The sequence below is a fragment of the Petaurus breviceps genome, unplaced genomic scaffold (assembly GCF_028583685.1).
Source record: "Petaurus breviceps papuanus isolate PSGF00001 unplaced genomic scaffold, PetGlider_PUasm1.0 174, whole genome shotgun sequence".
In the NCBI taxonomy this organism is placed as follows: Eukaryota; Metazoa; Chordata; class Mammalia; order Diprotodontia; family Petauridae; genus Petaurus; species Petaurus breviceps.
Genome location: NW_027185761.1, coordinates 64,428,997 through 64,449,159, shown reverse-complemented (window position 1 = coordinate 64,449,159; position 20,163 = coordinate 64,428,997). Strand labels below are relative to the sequence as shown.

General features: G+C 45.7%; 1 protein-coding gene across 2 annotated transcripts in view; it reads right to left on the bottom strand.

Moving 5' to 3' along the window:
• IL17RD (interleukin 17 receptor D) overlaps positions 1-18,377 on the bottom strand; it is an 89,078-nt gene extending 70,701 nt beyond the window's left edge. For both annotated transcript variants that reach the window (XM_069084342.1, XM_069084343.1), the window contains exon 1: positions 18,158-18,377. In XM_069084342.1, the coding sequence (XP_068940443.1) occupies positions 18,158-18,283 (126 nt within the window). In that variant the 5' untranslated portion in view covers positions 18,284-18,377. The remainder of the gene's footprint in view (positions 1-18,157) is intronic.
• Between the last annotated feature and the right edge of the window lie 1,786 nt (positions 18,378-20,163).

The window sequence follows — 20,163 nt, the reverse complement described above, 5'->3', positions numbered from 1 at the left end:
ATGAGCTTCCCCCAGGTCAGGAATTCCTAGTTACAGCACACCCCAAACTGGCCCACATCTTGACTTTGGCAGTTAATACTATGCTGAGATTACAGGATCACAGACCTGAGCTGGAAGAGATCCTGGGGGCCATCTAGTCCAACCCCCACAGAAAGAAACTGAGGCACAGGGAAGGGCAATGACTTGCCAAAGGTCATACAGGTAAGGTCCTCTGATTTCAGAGCCATCATTCTTTCCACTGTAACTATACTTGCTAAGAGGTCCAAGAACCAACGATGTCCCTTAGAATACTGATCAGAACAGAAGACTCTGGACAAGACATCAAGTCTTTGACCCCTCCCCTCCTCTTCCTCCTCCTACACACACACACACACACACACACACACACACACACACACACACTCACACACTCTACTACCTTTCAAAAATCTAAGCAATAACTCTAGTATTTCAGGAGGCAGTTGGAGTTTGTTTTCCTGTTATGTAAAAAAATTCTCTTATATGTCATCATCACACCTCTTTTCTGCCACCAAATGTTCAAGTAAGGGCCTCCTCATTTTAGAACAACTCCAAACTCATCAGTTTGGTATCACTGACTATAACATAGTCCTTAATTTGAGACAAGTGAAACTTACTTTTAAGGGGCTACTATATGCAAGCCCCAGGCTCGAAAGAAGTAAAATATAATCCCTGCTCTCAAAGAGCTCACAGTCTAAAAGAGGGAAATGATCTAGCATTATATTTTATGGATAATTATAAGTCAGACAGAATGGGTCAATTAATCAATAAGCATTTATTAGGCACTTATGTGCCAGGCATCATTCAAAGCACTGAAACAAAGGCAAAAATAAGTCATTCTCTGCCTTCAGGAAATTCATTCTCTTGGGGATACTGAGAGACTAGCAAATCAGCAAGCATTTATTGTGCACTTACTATTTGTCAGACACTGTGCTGGATGATCTGGATACAAAGACCAGATGAACTAGCCCCTGCCCTCAAAAAACTTCCATTCTATAGGGGGAGAGAACATAAGAATAGACAAAATACATACAAGATAAATTAGGGTGAAGGGAGAGAAGGGCACTAGTCAGTGGAAGGGATGAAGGAAAGATTCACAGGGAAGGTATCAATGGAGCAAAGTGTGGAAGGAAACCTGGGATCCTAAGTGGAGAGAAGCCCAAATCTTGTATGGGGAAACTGAGGCACAGGGCAATATTACTTTCAGCCAGGAAGGAAGTTCCCTGGAGGAGATAAGGTTCTTGAAGGGTGAGGCTCCAGGAGGGAGAAATGTGAACTGGGTAAGGTCAGAGGAAACAGGGCTGGTTGAGCGAATCTGCGACCTGTGAAGATCTGTACAAGTTTTACCCTCTAATGTGTTTTATTTCTTCCTAGACTCACAAGTTGAATTCTCCCAGTAGAATAGAATTTCCCAGAGGACAGGGGCTATTGTATTTGTGTATCTGGGTTTTCCTAGTTCCTAGCATATAGTCAGTACATGAATTCACTTACTCAATAAATCCACGTTGATTGACTCTCCTCCTACCCCTTCAATGTAGTGCCCCCAGCCCAACCCCACCCTACCCCCAGATCTGTCTACTGCCTTTCCCCTACCTCCTCTCTCCTCCTGCAACTGTCACTATCACTTACCTCAAGGCAGAGGACTTCCCAACTTACACCACCAGACCATGCCTCTGCAGGGTGATCCAGCCCCTCATTTCTACCTGCCTGTTGAATACCTAGATCAGGGGTCATAGATCTACCAGCACCTCAAAATTCAACACCTCCCAAACATTACTCATCATCTTCCCTTTCCCTCAGACTTCCTTCATTTTATTAATGACCACACCATCTTTCTAGTACAGCTGCAATCCCAAAGTCGACTTCGATTCTTTCCTCTTTCAAATGCCTGGGCCTCCATCATCTCACCAATATCCATCTTACCACTAATAATTTATTTTGCACCTAACATTTATATAACTATCTGTAATGTGTGTGTGTGTGTATAAAATCTCATTTGATCCCCACAGAAATCCTGAGGTATGTGCTATTATATCCATTTTACAGATGAGTAAACTGAAGCTTGAAGAGAAATGACACAATTAGCTAGGCATCTAAAGGCAGAATAGGAAGTTGACAATCCCTCTCAACTTTGCTCTCTTCCTTACTGACCATCCAATAATTAACTCAAACAGCAGGATGCCAAATAAATCCATGAAAATCACCAGCATTTCTGTTACTAACAAAAACCAGGAAGAAGAGACCTACCACCGAAAATAAGAGAGTCCATTAACTTTTGGGGGGTGACTCACACAAGGCATATATAGGATTTATGGAAAGACCACTAAATTTGGAATCAAAAGATTTGGGTTCGAATCATGGTTCAGACACTTGCTAGCTATAAGACCTTGTTAAACTGCTTTATCTCTCTATGCCTTGATTTCCTTATCTGTAACATGTCAAAGTTGGACATGTCAGGGTAGGCTGACATTCGAGGTCCCTTCCTGTTTTAATTCCATAGTTCCAGGTTCTCTATTCTCCAACCTACCCCATCCACTACCACATAATCTTCCCAATGCAAGAGTGAGGACTGCCTCACTCCTCTATTCAAAAGCTTTCAGCTGCTCCTCACTGCCTGTCAAATAAAGTATGAACTGTTTTTGTTGTTGTTGTTGTTTTTTAAAGCAATTGGGGTTAAGTAACTTGCTCAAGCTTATAGGGCCAGTTATTTCTGGGGGTGGTGCTAAGTATCTGAGCCAGGATTCGATCCCAGGTCATCCCGACTCTGGGGCCGGTGCTCTTACTGTGCTACCTGGCTGCCCCAAAGTATGAACTGTTTAGCCCAGCCATAGTCCCACTCCACTGTCCTTTGTTTGGTCAGACCTCATCTAGAGTCTTCAGGTCAGGATGCCTCATTTTAGGAAGGACTTTGGTGGTCTAGGAGCATGCACAGAAGACAGCTGGACTGGAGATAAGACCTTGAGTCTAAACCACATGAGAACACAGTGAAGAAACTGGGGAAAGGAAGGTTTAAGGATGCCCTTGCCATCTAGCCAGATGTATATGAAGGGCTGGCTCGAGGAAAAGGGATCAGATTTGATCACCGTGGCCCCAGAGGGCAAAACAAGGAAATAGGGGCAGAAGCTGCATGCTAGGGCTCTAAGTCAGGAAACGACTTCCTAACAATTCCAGCTGCCAGTGGAATGGAAGGGGGAGCTTTCCTCTCTCTGGAGGTCTCTAAGACAATGCTTCTCAGGCTCCCTGTGTCTTTGGATCACCACACCCCCACTTGATTTGTAAATGCCATAAAGAAAAGGGACTGGGCCTTATCGGAGATTTCTGTCTCCCTCAGACTTCAGGACAACTTGGAAAGAAGTTTATGGGGTTCAAGGCTCATAAGGTTGTTTTGGGTTTTCTTTGTTTTTATCTTTGGGGGTATCCAGCATATGCCAGGGTACCAGGCATGGCACCTTGCCAACAAGAGGCTCTTTGGCATGGCCCAGTAGAAAAAGAGCTGGCTCCAGCGTCTGAAGACCTGGGTTTCGATTCCCACTCCATGTGGGCTTGGGCACACAAGCCACATAACTCTCTGTAAAATGAGGGGGTCCATCTAGAGCGCCTCTTCCAGCTTTAGATCCTATAACCTCGCAGGGATCAGGTCTCCTTGTCGTTTTTCAACTTCTCCCCCTTCCCCCCATGCCTGGAATGTGCTTCCTCCTCCCCTCTGCCTCCTGGTCTCCCTGGATTCCTTCAAATCTCAGATAAAGTTTCACCTTCTCCACTCTGAGATCTCCTTTTCCCCACTCTGCCTAGATCTTGTATGGACATGGTCACTGCATGCTGTCTCTCCCATTAGAATGTGAGCCCTTCTAGAGCAGGGAATGTGATTTTTTACCTTTCTTTGTACCCCTACTGATTAGCACAGTGCCTGCACAATGGTGTTTTCTCAATACTATGAATGGCTAAACTTACAGAAACAGCCCAGTGGGGAGAGTATTAGATTTGGAGTCCAGAAAATCCTACCTCCAACTCTTTAGGAGACATGTCACCCTGGGTGCCTGTTTTCTAATCTCTTCAGCTAGATGGCTTCTAAAGTTCCTTACATCTAAATCTATGACCCAATGAGTCTGGAAGATCGGGGTTCAGATGCTGCTTCTGATCCTCACCAGCTGTGTAATCACACACAAGTAACCCAACTATTCTCAGCCTTGGTTTCCTCATCTGTCAAAAAAGGGTAATCCAGACAGCACTGCCCTCCCTGCTGTTGTGAGCTTATCTAGTGCAGTGTGTATAAAACCCTTTGCAAACATTAAATTGTTCAACAAAAGTCAGTGGTTGCTATTCACTTCCAGGCCTCTGGGCTCCCTCAGCCTAAAGCAAACATGTTGGTTTATTAAAGAAACAACACACTTTTGAGACTTGTCACTGATTCTCAAGGCCTTGGTCCCATTGTCCTAAAAGGAGGTAGAAAAAGGTTTCAGGCAGCCCCAAAAGGATGCTGCCTAGAAAGTGCATCTGGCAATAAGGTAAAGGAAGGTCTAGTTTGGACATTTTTGTTGTTTTGATTTAAACATTTGGTCTTAATTGCACAACATTTTCCTTGGATAAAGGCAGGATTGTTCCAGGGGAGGAGACCAGGAATCACCTGGACAGATTAAAGTCATGGGGAAATGGTTTCTTGCCCATATGGTCCTTTTAAATAAAATGCCACTCTTCATTCCAGAAGCACTCAAGGAAATCCTCCCTTTATTCTAACAAAGTCTCACAAACTGAAATGGAAAGGGGGTCCATCACTTCAGGCTGGAAACTTAATGGAAACGAACCATGCCTTTAAAGAGAAACTATAATTCCAAAGGAGAAATAAAGCACAAACACACAACACCTGGAAAAATGTTTAAGCCTGATTTTTTTGGGGGGGGGGGGGGGGGGTGGGGTGTAGGGGGGAGGGATAAACTGCATTTTCACTTTTAAGGGGTTATATTTAAATTCTAATCCTGGGTGATTTCAAAGGAATTCATTCCAAGTATTCATTTTAAGTGTGAAATGTAAATACCAATCTAAACATTTTAATTAAAGCTAAGAATTTCTGAGGCCCCTTAAACACTATACACACTAGTTTTACATTGTTCTGCTGTTGAGTTCTAACTAGTTTATCAACAGTGTTATAATTTTAAGGGAAAGCAGCATGAGGCTTGGCTACCCTGATATGCATGGAAAAAAGGGAAAAGGAATAGTTTACACTTTGTCTAACTTCATTGAAAATATTTAGCATCCCTTAGCCTTCGGACTTTCAGGGGAGTTTTAAAGCAGCTGTTAACACTGTTAAACTGTTAAACAGAAGGGCTGCTTCTGCACTGATGAGATTATTTCAAATTAAACTGGATTTCTCAGATATGTGCAGCAAATGTAGTTTTAATTTAGTCTCTGAATCAGAAAAAAAAAACGGACCAGGAAATTTCAGCTTTAGAGGAGAATTAAGTGTTTACATCAAACCTTTGTTTTACCATCTTTCAACTGATTTATTAGAAGAGACAGCTGGTAGCTATTAAGTACCCTCTCTAAATGTTGCACCTTTAATTAGCTAAAATTTACATTCCTGCTAACATTACCAAGGAATGAGATTAACTGACATTGTTAAGGGAAAAAGTTTTTTTATCCATTTTGTTTTTTTAAATCCATGGCATCAATGATCCAAAAACATTTTTTTTAATCTTTCTCCCTAAGAAATTATAGTCATTAACTTGTTCAGCCCCCACCAGAAAATACCAAAGCCGAGGTTAAATTTCCAGCCTAGTTATTATGTTTTTGAAGTTTCTTGCCCAGGGTTTAGATCTGTGGGCATTTAAGAAAACATACCCTGGGGAAGAATAAAGAGTATCATCTGCTCCAAGATTTTCTTAGTAACCTTTAAGTAAGTAAGATCTGCTGTCCCGTGGATGCTAGAACCAATAAGAAGCAGGTGACATGTACAAGTAAACAGAGTGGATTCTATGTAAATGACATTTCACCCCTTCCTCATCAAGCGAGAAAACTTCAGATGGCAAAATTTTTGCTCATAGAAATTCAGTGAGCTTAAAGAAATATTTAGGGGGGGGAACACACAAAAAAATTGCACTTGTTTGGTTACCTACCTCTTTACTAGAAAAACACATTTCCATCCATATATTTTTAAGGAGGATACCAAGTCACATCCAAACACTTCACCTTAACCTGTCCCCCAGCTCTAACTTTAAACAGCACTAAGATGCTCTCTTTAAATAGGGTATGACTACTCCAGAGCTTGTGTCTTTTCAATCAGTTAGTGTCCCCGCAGTGTTTAGAGTGGCAGAGGGGAAGTGGCCTGTGGTTAAACAGAGGAAATACCAAGGAATTTTAATAGAGCAAATAGTCTCTTTACTTCCTACAGGGTAGGACTTCAAAGACAGCCCTGCCCCAGAGGAGACAATGTGTTACAGGGGCCATCAGTCACTTAATAGTATGTCAAGTCTATTCAAAACTTACACGGAAGCCAAGATAAATACTACACAAGGCAGACAATATCCAAAACGGGTCAGGCGAGTTAAGCCCGCTAGAAATGGAAAAGCTGGGCCTTCGGAAACAGATCAACTGCTCCCAACTGTTTGTTTAGGAAAGGAGACCCTTAAAAGTTTATGAGAGACTTACAACTGAAAAGATCTTCAGCCATCTGTGGTTAGCAGGAAGAGGGAGGCTGAGAGCACGAGGCTAAACCTTGGATAATTCAAGACAACACTTTCCCAGTGGAAAGATTCACTACGCTGGATTTTTTTTTTTCATGGTGTTTGGGTGAGAAATAGCCAGAACTAGCCTTGTGTGGCCCTGGGTCCATCAGGCTGGTTCTGCTTGGCCCCCAAGGCAATATTGGGAACAACGGATGGAAATTTAGAAAAGACAGACTTAGGCTGCTCATCAGGGGGAAACTTGCTAACAATTAGACCATGTAAAAGTAGACTGGGCAGCTTCAGGAGATAGCTGGTCCCTATCTGGTGGATCTCTCTCAGGGATGTGCTAGCTGGCCTAGAAGGTCTCTGAACAGCCTTCTGACTCTTTAATTATGTCCATTCTGTAGTTCTCTAAAACAAGGCAGCTAGAGTTTCCAAATGTCCAGTAATCGGTCATCAATTCAAGGGACAGGAGGAAAACGATGGACCAGGAAACAGAGCAGCAAGCCTATTTTGGCCTCACCAGAAATAGCAGATGAGGGCCATGAGCACACTGTATTGGTGAGACTCGCCAACATCAGATGAGAAACGAACATTACAAACAATAGGGACATAGATTCTATGATTCCATGAAAAGTTAAATGAAACAAATTAGGTTTAAAAAAAACCCATTCCCAGGCAAATTCCAGTCTAGAAAAATTCTTAACTCTTCACTAAGGACTGGATAGGGATGCCTATGGAAAAAGGAGGCGGTCAAAAAAGATGAGCTTTAGGGTCTTTCCAGCTCTAGAATGCTAAGCTCTACTAATGGGTCCTTTTTATGATTCTGACTCTTAGGAATTTCTCTCCTTCACAGATCTTTTCAAAGAAAAAGGGGTGGGACTGCTAGGAAAAAGGTGGAGGGGGAAGGCCTCTGGGAGGCAGGCTGAAAGTGGGAAGACCAGCAGGAAAGTATCAATGCATCCAGCAGAATCATTCCCTGGAAATGCGTCCAGAGGCACTAAGGTATCTTTTACTGACTGCCAGGAGGGGCAAGAGCAAGCAGCCCGCTGACAGCTAGCATGGCAAAAACACTTGTTTACCCAGCTCATAGAACTAAATGTCTGCAGTAGAGAGATGAGCTTTCAGTGAATGAAAACAAATCCAATTCAAAACTGAATAAAATTCCTCTGGGCCTCCAGCCAAGAGACTAACTTGGGCTAGACTTTTATCAAGTGCCCTAAAGTTTAACCAGCTGGGACTTCATTTTTGTGTAAAGTTTCTGACCTGTGGAAAAGAAGCATTTTTGCTTACAAATGAGAAACTGGGATTTCACCAAAAACATGGATATCTTTAACTTAATTATTCCCCCCAGAGTGGTGAATCAGAAAGAGTGTGCTGGGTTTGAAGGCTGAGAACTTGGGTTCAAATCCTGACTCTGCTCCTCACTTACTACCCAGTGTAAGCCTAAGCAAGGCACTTAACCTCACTCAGACTCAATTTCTCAATCTGTAAAATGGGGGGAATAGAGTAGATGACCTTTGAGATCCATTTCAGCTCCATGATCCAGTCAAAAAGCATTTATTAAGGACCTTCCACATGCCAGGCTCTGTGCTAAGAGCTGAGGCCACAAAAAGCAAAAGATATAGTCCCTGCCCTCAAGAAGTTCACAATCTAATGGAGGAGATAAGATTCCAAATATATATGAAGCAAGCTACAGATAGGATAAAAAGGAAATAAAGAACAGGGAAGGCACTAGAATTAAGAGGAGTTGGGGGAGGCTTCCAGTAAAAGATGATATTTCAGCTGGAACTTAAAGGAAGCCAAGGAGGTCATTAGTCACATTAGAGAAGAGCTTTCCAGGCATGGGGGATAGACAAAGAAATTGCCTGGAGCTGGGATGGAGTATCTCTTTTGTGGAGCAGCCAGAAGGCCAGAGTCACTGGATTGCAGAGTACCTGTCAAGAAGTAAAGCATAAGAAGATTGGAATGGTAGAAGGCTGCCATGTAAAGGACTTTGAATGCCAACCAGCATTTTATATTTTAATCCTGCATCTTACAGAGAGCCACTGAAGTTTAATGAGTGAGGGGGAGAAGTTAGACACAGACTTCAGCAAAATCACTTCTGGTGGCTGAATGGAGGATGCATTGGAGTGGGGAGAGATTTGAGGCAGGCAGGCCCACCAGCAGCTATGGCAATAGTCTTGAGGTGATGAGGGTCTGTACTAGAGTGGAAGCAGTGTCAGAGGAGAGAAGGAGCATATTTGAGAGGTGTTATGAAGGTGAAAACAACAGACCTGAGCAACAGGTTGTATATGGAGGGTGAGAGAGAGGGGACTCCTAGGTTGTGAGCCTGAGGGCCCGGAAGAATGGTGATGCCCTCCACAGTGATAGGGAAGGTAGGAGGGAGATTAGGTTTACCGTGTTTCCCGATAATAAGACACTGTCTTATTAATTTTTTGGACAGAAAAACACCAGAGGGCTTATTTTCAGGGGAGGGCTTATTTTAATGAACATTGACAGCAATTTTAATAAACAGGTAAATGTGAACAAAAAAATGTACCTTTATTCAATAAGCAAATCACTGGGGAAGAACAGGATGACGCGCTCACTGCTGCAGGTCTGACTGGATGCAGCTCGGAGCGCGGCATGCGTTTCATGGGGGGGGGAGGGACGGTGCATACAGAGGGTACCATAATGTAGCGTGTAGCACAGGGGATCACCTTCACTACAGTAGCGATCTCAATAGGGCTTATTTTCGGGGGAGGGCTTATTTTAGAGGAATCTTACACAGTAAGGGGAGGGCTTATTTTCGGGATAGGTCTTATTATTGGGGAAACACGGTAGGTAAAAAATAAAGAGTACTGTTTTTGGACATTTTGAGTTGCAGATGTCTACTGGACATTCAATTCAAGATGTCTGAAAGGTAGTTAGAGGTATGAGACTGGAGGCCAGGAGAGAGACTGATGTACCAAAGACAGATTTGAGAATCATCACCACAGAGATGGTCATTCAATACATGGGACAGTGAAATCAAGTGAAGCAGTGGAGAGGAAGAAGAGAAGAGGGCCAGAGAACTGAAGGACACCCGTGGTTAGAGGGAATGACCTGGCAGAGATTCCAGTAAAGGAGAAAGAGAAGGAGCAGAGAGGGAGAAGGAGAACCAGGAGAGAGGGGTGTCCTGAACCTAGAGGGAAGAGAGTATCAAGGAGGAGAGAATGAACAACAATGTCAAAGGCTTTGGAGGGGTGGAAAAGAATAAAGACTGAGAAAAGGCCATTGGACTTGGAAACTAAGAGAGTCACTTTGGAGAGAGCTGCTTGGGTGGAATAAGGTCAGAAGTCAGATTGTAAGGCATTAAGAAGAGAGTGAGAGGCATAAAGGATGCAAGAGAAAGTAGTTACAATGCAGGGGAAGAGCAGGAAGGTGAAAGGGAATGACAACCTCACTCTCATAGGATTTGGCTTAAGGAGGGAATAACATACAGGCTTATTTGGGTATCTTACCCTATAGCAAAGTAGGGGGGAAGGGGATAAGAGGGGAGTTATAAAAGGGAGGGCAGATTAGGGGAGGGAGTAGTCAGAAGCAAACACTTTTGAAAAGGGACAGGGTCAAAGGAGAAAATAGAATAAGTGGGGGGCAGGATAAGGATGGAGGGAAATGTAGTTAGTTCTTTCACAATATAACTACTATGGAAATGTCTTGCATAACTGCACATGTATAAGCTATATTGAATTGCTAGTCTTAATGGGGGATGGTGAGGAAGGAAAAAGGGAGAGAATCTGGAACTCAAAGTTTTAAAAACAAGTGTTAAAAAATTGTTTTTACATGCAATTGGGAAATAAGATATACAGGCAATGGAGTATAGAAATCCATCTTGCCCTATAAGAAAGTAAGGGGTAAGGGGATAAAGGGGGGAATAGAGGGGATAAAAGAGAGGGCAGGCTGGGGGAAGGGGTAATCGGTATGCTTGCCATCTTGGGGTGGGGGTAGGGAAGAGATGGGGAGAAAATTTGAAACTCAAAATCTTAAGGAAATAAGTGTTGAAAACTAAAATTAAATAAATTCTGGGGAAAAAGGAAAATGGACAAACAACAAAAAAAGAGAGAAGACAGTAAGGGGAGAGAAGGTAGAGGCACCTGTTATAGATGGCCTTTTCTAGAAGGTTAGCTACGGAGGGCAGAAGAGATACAGGATGAAAAGTTAAGAGAGAATGAAAGGGGCAGGTAAGATTGTTTTTGTTTTTCAGGATGGGGGAGACATAGGCATATTTGTAAGCAGCAGGGAATGAGTCAGTAGACAGGGAGAAATTGAAAATAAGAGTAGGGATGACAGAGGAGTGATTGATCTGTTGGAGGAGATGGCATGGAAAGTATCCTTTGATACAGGATTTCCCCCCCCCTTCACCTTGTAATAAATATATTTCAGTTCTGAGAATCTAAGCCTTTCCAGTTTACTCCCACTGAATCTGCAACACAGTATAATGGAAAGACCATTGGATTTAAGTCAGAGGCCCTGAGTTCAAATGCTAGATTTTCCACTCACTTACTTCTACAATGTTGAGCAAGTCAATACAAAAACAACGAAAAAAAGTTCAACAGTCCCCACCCTTAAGGGGTTTACATTCAACTGAAAGCAGAAAGCAAGCAGCAGCAAGTCCAAGCAATGCCTCGATGAATGGTTTTTGACTTGTTAAGGGGAAAGGAGTGGGATATGTGACACAATACTCAAAGATCAGCTTGATTGGACAATGACTTGAATTTCTCATGATGACATCATTCACATAAATTTGCTTCGATGTTAATGGTGGAATCTATTGGCAATGGAAAAGGTCTAATCTAACGGTAATGACACTGACAAAATTGATTTTTCATTCAGAATGACTCCTTCAGGAATAGGCCTAATTTTAAATGGGCTCTCTCCAAATCTTAATGATACCTTTGCTGTTCCCCCATTTTTTCTGTCATGTCTGACTCTCCATGACACCATTTGGGGTTTCCTTGGCAGTGATACTGGAGTGGTTTGCCATTTCCTTCTCCAGCTCATTTTATAGATGAGGAACTAAGAGAAACAGGGTTAACTGATTTGCCCAGGATCACTCTGCTAGTAAATGTCTGAGGCCAGATCTGAACTCAGGAAGATGAGTCTATCCACTGGGCCACCCAGCTACCTTAATGATACCTATAAAGAACCTATAAGACCAAAGTCATGTCCAATGTTGGACTTGTGCTTTTCCACTAACCAAGTCATGAGCAGTGTAAGTGACTGGGTCTGATCTGTCCCATCTCCTCCTTTAAAGCTTCAGCCTCCACATATGGAAGGATCTCAGAGATCACTCAGCCCACGCTGAACAACATCCTGAACAAGCAGAGCATTCAGGCATAACTGGGAGACCTCCAGTGATCAGGAAGTTACGTCCGCCCCAACCCCTTCATTTTACAGATGAGGAAATTGAGGTCCAGAAAAGTGATGTCCTTTGCCCATGATCACCCAAGGAAGCAGAGCCTGAATCCAAACCTCTGACTCCTTTCTGCTACCGCCATTCTGTTTCCCCTTCTCTGGGACCCCCCCTACTCATTCTGACTTCCCATAAGCCCGTATGAGTATTATGTCTCCCACCCATCATTACATTCTGACTACAGAAATCTTCTTACTCCAACTATGTGATAAGTTTCTTGAGAAAAGACAGGAACCAGTCATTCACTTGTTTTCCTCAGGAGCACCTATCAGTACATACACACAGGACCTCAACAAATCAAATGCATTACAAAACAAGGGTTACTGGGTGTGACAGCTCAAAGACCTCTTCCATGCTCCAGCTGGAGAAACAAGGCAGTAGCTTTTACTGAGGGAAGAGAGGTCAGGTTTTCTGACCCTGTCAAAATTTCATACAGCACATCCCACAGCATCTCCAACCAGGGCAGGACCTCTGAGGTCACCTAGGAACCCATTCCACAGGAAGGCTCTTGTTTTTAACAAGGGTAAGCCCTCTGCTCAGTTGTTTATGAAGCTTTTTACAACTATACCTTTATTCAAAAAAGAAACACAGGAACCTTCCTCTTCCCGGCAAATCAAGCCACCAGGGCTATTACCCACAGGAATATTTTTCAAGAAAATGAATGAGGAGAAGTTATGCAGAGGGGAGCAAGGAAGCCAATCAAAACAACCTCTGATTCGGATTTTTTTTTTAATGTGACAGCAAAGAGGCAGCTTAGACAAGCGGATCAAGAGCTGGATTTGGAATCAGAAAACCCTGGGTTCAAATCTCACCTGAGACATGCTGAATAATCACTTATTAGTCTTAATATCTTCTTGTGCAAAATAGGAAAAGTCCTAGCCCCATCTTCACAGGCTTGTTGTGATGTGCCATTTGAATGAGAGAATGCCAACTATTCTGTGTAATGTGCGGGGCTACATTCATGTCAGCTCTTATTGGGATCATCAGAATCTGAGATGGGACCCATTTTGGAGGGCACCTAGTCCCAGCTCCTCAATGGAGATTACTGCAGCTGCTGAAACTCTTGGTTCTGGCTGTTCTGAAATCAACAAGCATTTATTAAATGCTAGTATGTACCAGACACTGTGCTAGGGAAACAAAGATGAAAATAGTCCTTTCCCTCAAAGAGATTATATTCCATTAAGGAGAACATGTACACATACAAGGTGTCCCAAAAGTCTGAGAACAGTTTTAATCTATGAATACTTAAAATTATACTACGACTTTTGGGGACACTGTGTAAGGATTTCCAATATAAATACTAACAGCTGGCAGGGATCAGGAAGAACTTCCTGCTTGAACTGAGCTCTGAAGGAAACTAGGGACTCTTACATTTCTTCATTTTACAGATGAGGAAATGGGGGTGGTGGATATAGAGTAGGGGTGGCCCTATGTGACTTGCCCAAGGTAATCTCCATAACTGGTTAAGCTCAGGGCTTCTGATTCCAAATTTAGCACTCCTACTGAACTAAGGAATTCAAATGATTATAAGAGCAATAAAATCTCCCAAGTGCCCCGAAGGAAGAATTCAGAAAGGGATGGAGCAGGGAAGATCTTATTTATATCTTTTGTATTATTATCTTGTTAAAATGCAGTTTTCCCTTTGCATAAAATGTCAATAGTATGGATTTTATGGGTTTATGTATGATTGCTGCCTCTATGTCCTCAGCTCCTCCCTTACACCTGTAAAGGGAAAGGTTAGGTGCCTTCTAGAGGGTTTGTAAACACTGCTAGCCAGAGGATTTAGCTAGTTCACAAGGAGACAAGTACCATGGTCATATGCTTAGGGGGCTGGAGTGGAGGCTCAGGTGCAATGCCACCCGCCACCTTCCCCATGCTGGAATTTCCTGAACAGATGAGGTTTTGTACATAAAGGTCTCCGCACACTGCATGACAGTGTAGATGCTTAATGTTTACTGACTATAATCTTGACTGATCATATTGACTATAAGAAGGACTATAACTTCTATTGATTATGTTGACTATGACATAAGGACTATAATCTTGATTGATTATATTGGCTATAATATAATATATTGACTAATCTAAGGACGATATTGACTATAATATAACAACTATAAGGAAATCTTAGCACAAAGCAAAACTTGGGGAAGGCTCTTACTGTCCCCTCTCAGGGCTGGCACACTCCCTCCCACCCTGGAGCTAATCTGTCCATGTGGTGAAGGGCATGAGGGAGTGAGAATAAACCAATGAAAGAAAGGCACAGATGAAGGTTGTAGGGGCCGAGCACTGTGCTAAAGGCTGGGAATAAAAACACACAGATTCCCTCCCTGAGACGTTCTTCCCCACTGCCGGGAGAGAGTTGAGAGACTTAAAGATTCCTCCCTACAATGTGTGAGTCTGCAGGACTTGGGGGTGCCCTTTTCTAAGAGGGTCTCTTGTCCCTCTTCCCTCCCAAATTCCTAATCTGCTGTTTTTTGAGGCCCAATTAAAGTCTTACCTCCTCCTTAAAGGAGGTGCCCTAACCCAGTTAACCCTAACCCATTAGATCCTGAGATATAGAAGGGACCCCAAACCAAGAAAACAATAAACCCAATGACCATGACAATTTGCATAGAAAGCATAATAAACATGGAAACATCCAGTACTTCCTGGGGCCTTAGAGAACATGGGTGCCAGACCCATCAGGTTACAGTTGAGTAACTTTAAGTGACTTGCCCAAGGTCACACACATAGTAAGTGGCTGAGCCAAGATTTGAATTCTAGTCTGGTGCCCTTAAGTTCAGCACCCATCACTGTACCATACTGCCTCCCTAAACGCTTGCTCTTGGTGTTCAGTCAGCCTTCTGACCCCATGTGGGTTTTTCTTAGTAATACTAGAGTGCTTTCTGATTTCCTTTTCCAGGACATTTTACAGATGAGGAAACCGAGGCAAAAGGGTTAAAGTGACTTGCCCAGGATCACACAGCTAGTAAGTGTCTGAAACTGGATTTGAATTCACAAAGAGGAGTCTTTCTGACTCCAGTCCCAGTGCTCTATCCTAGCTGCCCCAGTTGTAATAACACTGTACTTAACAATTAGAAAGATCTGCATACCAGTGCCAGTTTTAAGGTTTGCCAGTTGAGTGCTATCGGTTATTTCCATGAAAACACCAACATCCCTAGCACCCAGCAAGCCTTTAACAAATCCTTGTGGACTGATGGATTTCACTTTGGAACCCTTGTTTCCCTGTCTGCAGATTGGTGATAAGAACTATTTCGTATGGACCATTCATACTACCATTACTAAAAGGGTCATTTGGGGAGGAAATGTTTAAAAGGAAAAAAAACCTTGAAGTGCCATAGAAATGTGAGTCATTAGAAAGACGACTCTTGGTGAGTCTGAGAAGACTTTAGGTGGATCCATTACTGTCCCCTGTCTTGGGGACCTTTGGTTTTATTTTTTAATTTGGGCAATAGGTCTTTCGTATTGGTAGAAGACGGCTTGCATGTTGCTTCTAACTTCTGTCAGTTTGGAAGGGTTATTTATGATAGCCACTTGAGCTAGCTAAAGGTAGAATGTAAGGATGAAGGACAGGAAGGAAACGGAAGGAGGAGAGGAGATGAACATTTCCCACCCCCAGTCATGGCCCATCTATCTCCAGAAGGAAAAATGCCACCAGTGAAAAGTATCTTCTCTGAGGCTTCTGTTCCCTCCTTTCCCGTGTTGGAGCCCACTCAAGGTCACCCCCGATGCCTGACCTCCCCAACTGCTTTTCCTTTTGATTTCTGACCTCTCTAATGCTCAGCTTCATGCTCATCTAATTCAATTTATAATTCAATGCTCCTCTACTGTTCACCTTCGTGCCACCAGCACCACCACACTGTAAAGGACCCTTGATCTCAGTTGTGCATGTCCCTCCCCCAGAGTCTAGTGAGGTGTTGGGAAGGGTCGGGGCAGAAAAGGATCTCAGAGTATTGGAGGTAGCATCTCTGGGCTACAGGAAATCAATTACTCCAGGGAAATAAAATTTTAAAATAAACCAATCCAGAAACTCCATCCCTTGGTGAGCACTCATGATGAAAAATATGCTCCCTACTTATTCCTTGGAAGGGGAGAACCCAACCTTGGGGACAAGGACCTGGTATGTGAAGAGAAGGGTTTGTCTTGGGGGAATTCCGATGGATAGTGGGGAAAATGCATTGACATAAATCCAACCATCTTTTCAGGTTCTTACCTGGTGACATCTAAAGAAAGTCAAAGAAAAACCAGCTGTTTCAGAGAGAATACTGAGAATACACTCAGTTCTGTCACTTGCTTATGTGTGGCCCTGAGCAGTAATACACTGTACCCTGGAAGCCTCAGTTTCCACATCTATAAAATGAGAGGCTTGAGTAGAAGCCCTCAGAAGATCCTTCCAGCTTTTAATTCAGGATCCTAAGAATTAAAAACAACAAAAGATGGGGGGGGGGAGTCCCAAGAAATCTTAAGAGATTTGCAATCCTGAGATGGTGGAGGAAACAGGAGGCCCATCAGCCAAGGAAGCCCCAAATTAACGGGTCCAGGCAGGGATGGTCAAACGGCAATGCAAAGCAGCAGGGGGATATTGTTATTAACAAAAGGGGAGGGCGGTGAGGAAGGGGAAGGGTTCCCAAGCCTAGAGAACCCGCCTAGACCTATCGGGCAGCCTCAGGTTTCCTCCCCTTCGCATTATTCAGCCTCAAATCCCCCTCCCACTCCCACCCCCAGCTGAGCTGCAGGTCGGCTGGAGCAAAGACCAGCAGCTTTAAAGAGCCACAGAGCGGAACCAAGGCCACAGCAGAGAAGTAGTGAGGGGGAGAAGAAAGGGGGGAATGGACGAGGAGAGGGGACAAATGGGGAGGAGGGGGGCCAGAAGGCGGAGGTGCAGGACGGAGGGAAATGATCAGAGGACAGGGGATTCCCCCACAAACACAGACTGAGGAAAGGTCTCGGACCCCCAAACACGCAAACAGTGTGGCTAGCGCCTGCAGACCCAGCAGGATGTCCGGGGAGATCCCTCCGGATAGAAACAAAAGGTGCCGAACAGGGGAGCAAACGGAGCCCCCCTCCCTTCCCTCACCTCTGCGCCAGCCTCCAGGCTGCAGCCAGCACCAACCCCGACCCGCCGCCCGCCCGCCGGCTTCGCCTCATTAGCAGCACAAAGCCCCAGTCTTCCGGCGGCCCCTTTCATCTCTCCCCCCCCCCCCCCCCCCCGGGGCAGCCCGAGGCTGGGCTAGCCCAGGTGCCCAGACGTCGCCGCCTCCTCTTCCTCCTCCCAGCTCCCCCAAAGACCCCAGCCGCCCCCCGGGGTGCAGGGGCCGGGGAGGGAGCGCACCGCGGAGAACCCGGAGAAAGCAGGAAGAGCCCCTATTCCTCCATTCACTTTCTCTTCCCCAACAGAGAGCTGGGAGTACACACATACACACCTGTCCGGGTTTCGCCAGGTTGATCAATCCTAGGGTGGGGGGAGGAGGGGTGTTGAGAATGGATGAAAGGACACACACACACACACACACACACACACACACACACACACACGTGTCCCAGGTTGCCACCCTAGGAGCACGGACCCACCTTCCAGTCCCCTTCCCTCTCTCCATCCTCAGTCTCTCGCCAAGAGGCCAGCCACAAAAATAGCCCAGGAAACCAAAGCTCCCTTCCTTCCTCTTTACCTCTTACTCAGTTTCTTCTCTTTCTTTTTTCCCTTCCCTCTCTCCCTCCTTCCTAACTTTTCCCTCCCTCCTTACTTCCTTTCTTCCCTCCCTCCATCTTAACTTTCTGTCCTCCCCAACTTTTCCTCCTTCCTAACTTTCCCCATCCTTCCATACTTCCTATCTTCCTTCCTAACTTCCCCATCCCTCCTGCCTTCCTTTCTTTCCTGCATCCCTCTTTCCTGCCTTTCCCCCTCCCTTCCTTTTTCCTTCCCTCCCTACCACCGTCCTTTTTTCCTTTCCTTCCTCCTTCCCTCCCTCCCTCCTTTCCTTCCCTCCTGCCTCCCCGCGCCCTCGGCCCCGCCAGTCCCGGGTCCGGCTCTCGGACTCACCCTCCAGCCGCAGGTGTCCCCGGGAGGCCCTCTTCTGCCCGGGCCGGCGGCCACCGCCAGCTGGGAGCCGTTCAGGCAGGCGTTGACGGTGAAGAAGAAGGAGCAGAGCTGCAGCCAGGGAGCCATGGTGCGCGGGCCGGGCCGGGGCCAGCAGCCAGGCAGGCAGGACGAGAGCTCGGGGGAGCGCAGCCTCCGCCGCCCGCTGGGACGGGCCGGGCCCCCAGGCCGTGCGCTGCCGCTCCGGGTCTGCGCTCCGCCGGCCGCTGCCGATGCTGCTGCTGCCGCGCCGCCTGGTGCCGGAGCTGCCAGCCCCGGCGGCTCCTACCGCTGCCTGCGCTGAGCTCCTCTGGCAACCTGGGCCGGGGGCGGAGGCAGAGGGGAGGGAAGAGGAGGAGGAGGAGGGGTCGGAGAGGAGCACTCAGAGCATGCGCTTCGGGGAGGGGCGGGCCCGCCAAGCCGGGGGCCCCCTCCTACCAGACCCCTCCTTCCTCCGGGGCTCTCCAGGACCCTGAGCTGCGCAGAGAAGGAAAAAGGAGGGGGAGCAAGGGACGGCACCCGGCCTTCTCCAGCCCTCCGCGACGCCCCTGTCTCCCTCCCCCCACTCACCCAAAGTTAGGCTGGTTTGTTCTGCCCGAGAAGCCCGGAATGTGAATGGGCGCCCAGCCGGACGCCCCGTAAATGGCTCGGCGGCTGGATCTTAATGAGGAAGGGACGAAGGCTGCCAGGATGCCCTGGGATGCCGCGGGACTCCACAGCCTCCTCCTCCTCTCCTCACCTCGCCTCGCCTCGCCTCGCCTCGCCACCCCTCTCCTTGGTGCCTTTTCTTCCCAGAGTGTCAGGGTTCCTCACGGAGCTCTCTGGGGTAGAGTACCCGGGAAGGAAAGACAAATTTCCCCCAGAACAGAAGGCCTTCCAGTAATCAGGAATAAAGTTCTGTGCATCTCCTCCTCTGCCAAGCGACATTTCTCATCCAGGGAGGACCTAATGGGGGGGGGGGGGGGGGCGTTGTTAGTAAATCAGACTTTACGGGTCACCCCCCCCCCCTTAAACCAGAGAACACTGAATCAACTGAACTGATCACAGAGGTTTTGTAGGTATCTTTAGGTACTTTTGGTCTCCCCTCAAAGATTGGAGGCTCCTTGAAGGCAGGAACCATTTGACTTCTTTCTTTGTAGTCTCAACACCTGGCAAATAATTATTTAGCAAAGGTTTGTGGATTGTCAGGTAAGTGAAGTGAGCGGACCTTGGCCACGCCCTTTCAGCTCTGCTTTCTTTCTCACGCCTCTCCTTTTGCTTATTTTCAGCCCTTGAGTGGTCCCTCTGTAGATGCCATTGTTCTAAGCATTAAAAAGGGATTCAGCCTTAGGGTTCTGCCCCAGTGCAGTTGATTCAGTGTTCTCTGTTCTAAAAAGAGGGTGCGGTCGGCCACAGGTTTCCTTCGAATTGTCAAACTTGCCATGTTGTTGGAAAAATTCGGGTCTCCATTGTGACCTCTGGAATCAAACAAAATGTCCTCATGCTGGGTTCTCACAGGGCCTTCCCCTACGGCAGACTAAAATGACACTTGCTTTTTTTTGGGGGGGGGCAGTTCTGACCTTGTCACTCCTTTGCTCAAGAAGCATCTTTGATTCCCATTGCCTTTAGGATAAAGCACACTCTACTTCCAGTCACACTGTCTGATTTGGGCTTTCTGTTAGAATAATGTGCCATCTCGCCTCTGTGTCTACAGGGTTCTTCCTCACTTTTACTTCTGGGAAATTCTGGCAGCAAGATGGGGGAGAAGATAGAAGGTTAGTCTTGAAGTGAGAAAGCTCTGAGTTCCCATTCTCCCTCAAACACTGATCAACTGTTCTCCTGTCATCTCCTTACTTTCCTTTGGTTATTAAGTCCCTATTAATAACTTTTTTTAGACGCTCTTAGGTTAAAGAATTGGATCCTATCTTCATTTCTGAGTGGTCTTGGGCAAATAATTTTTGACCTCCCTGGGCCTCGGTGCCCTCTTCTGC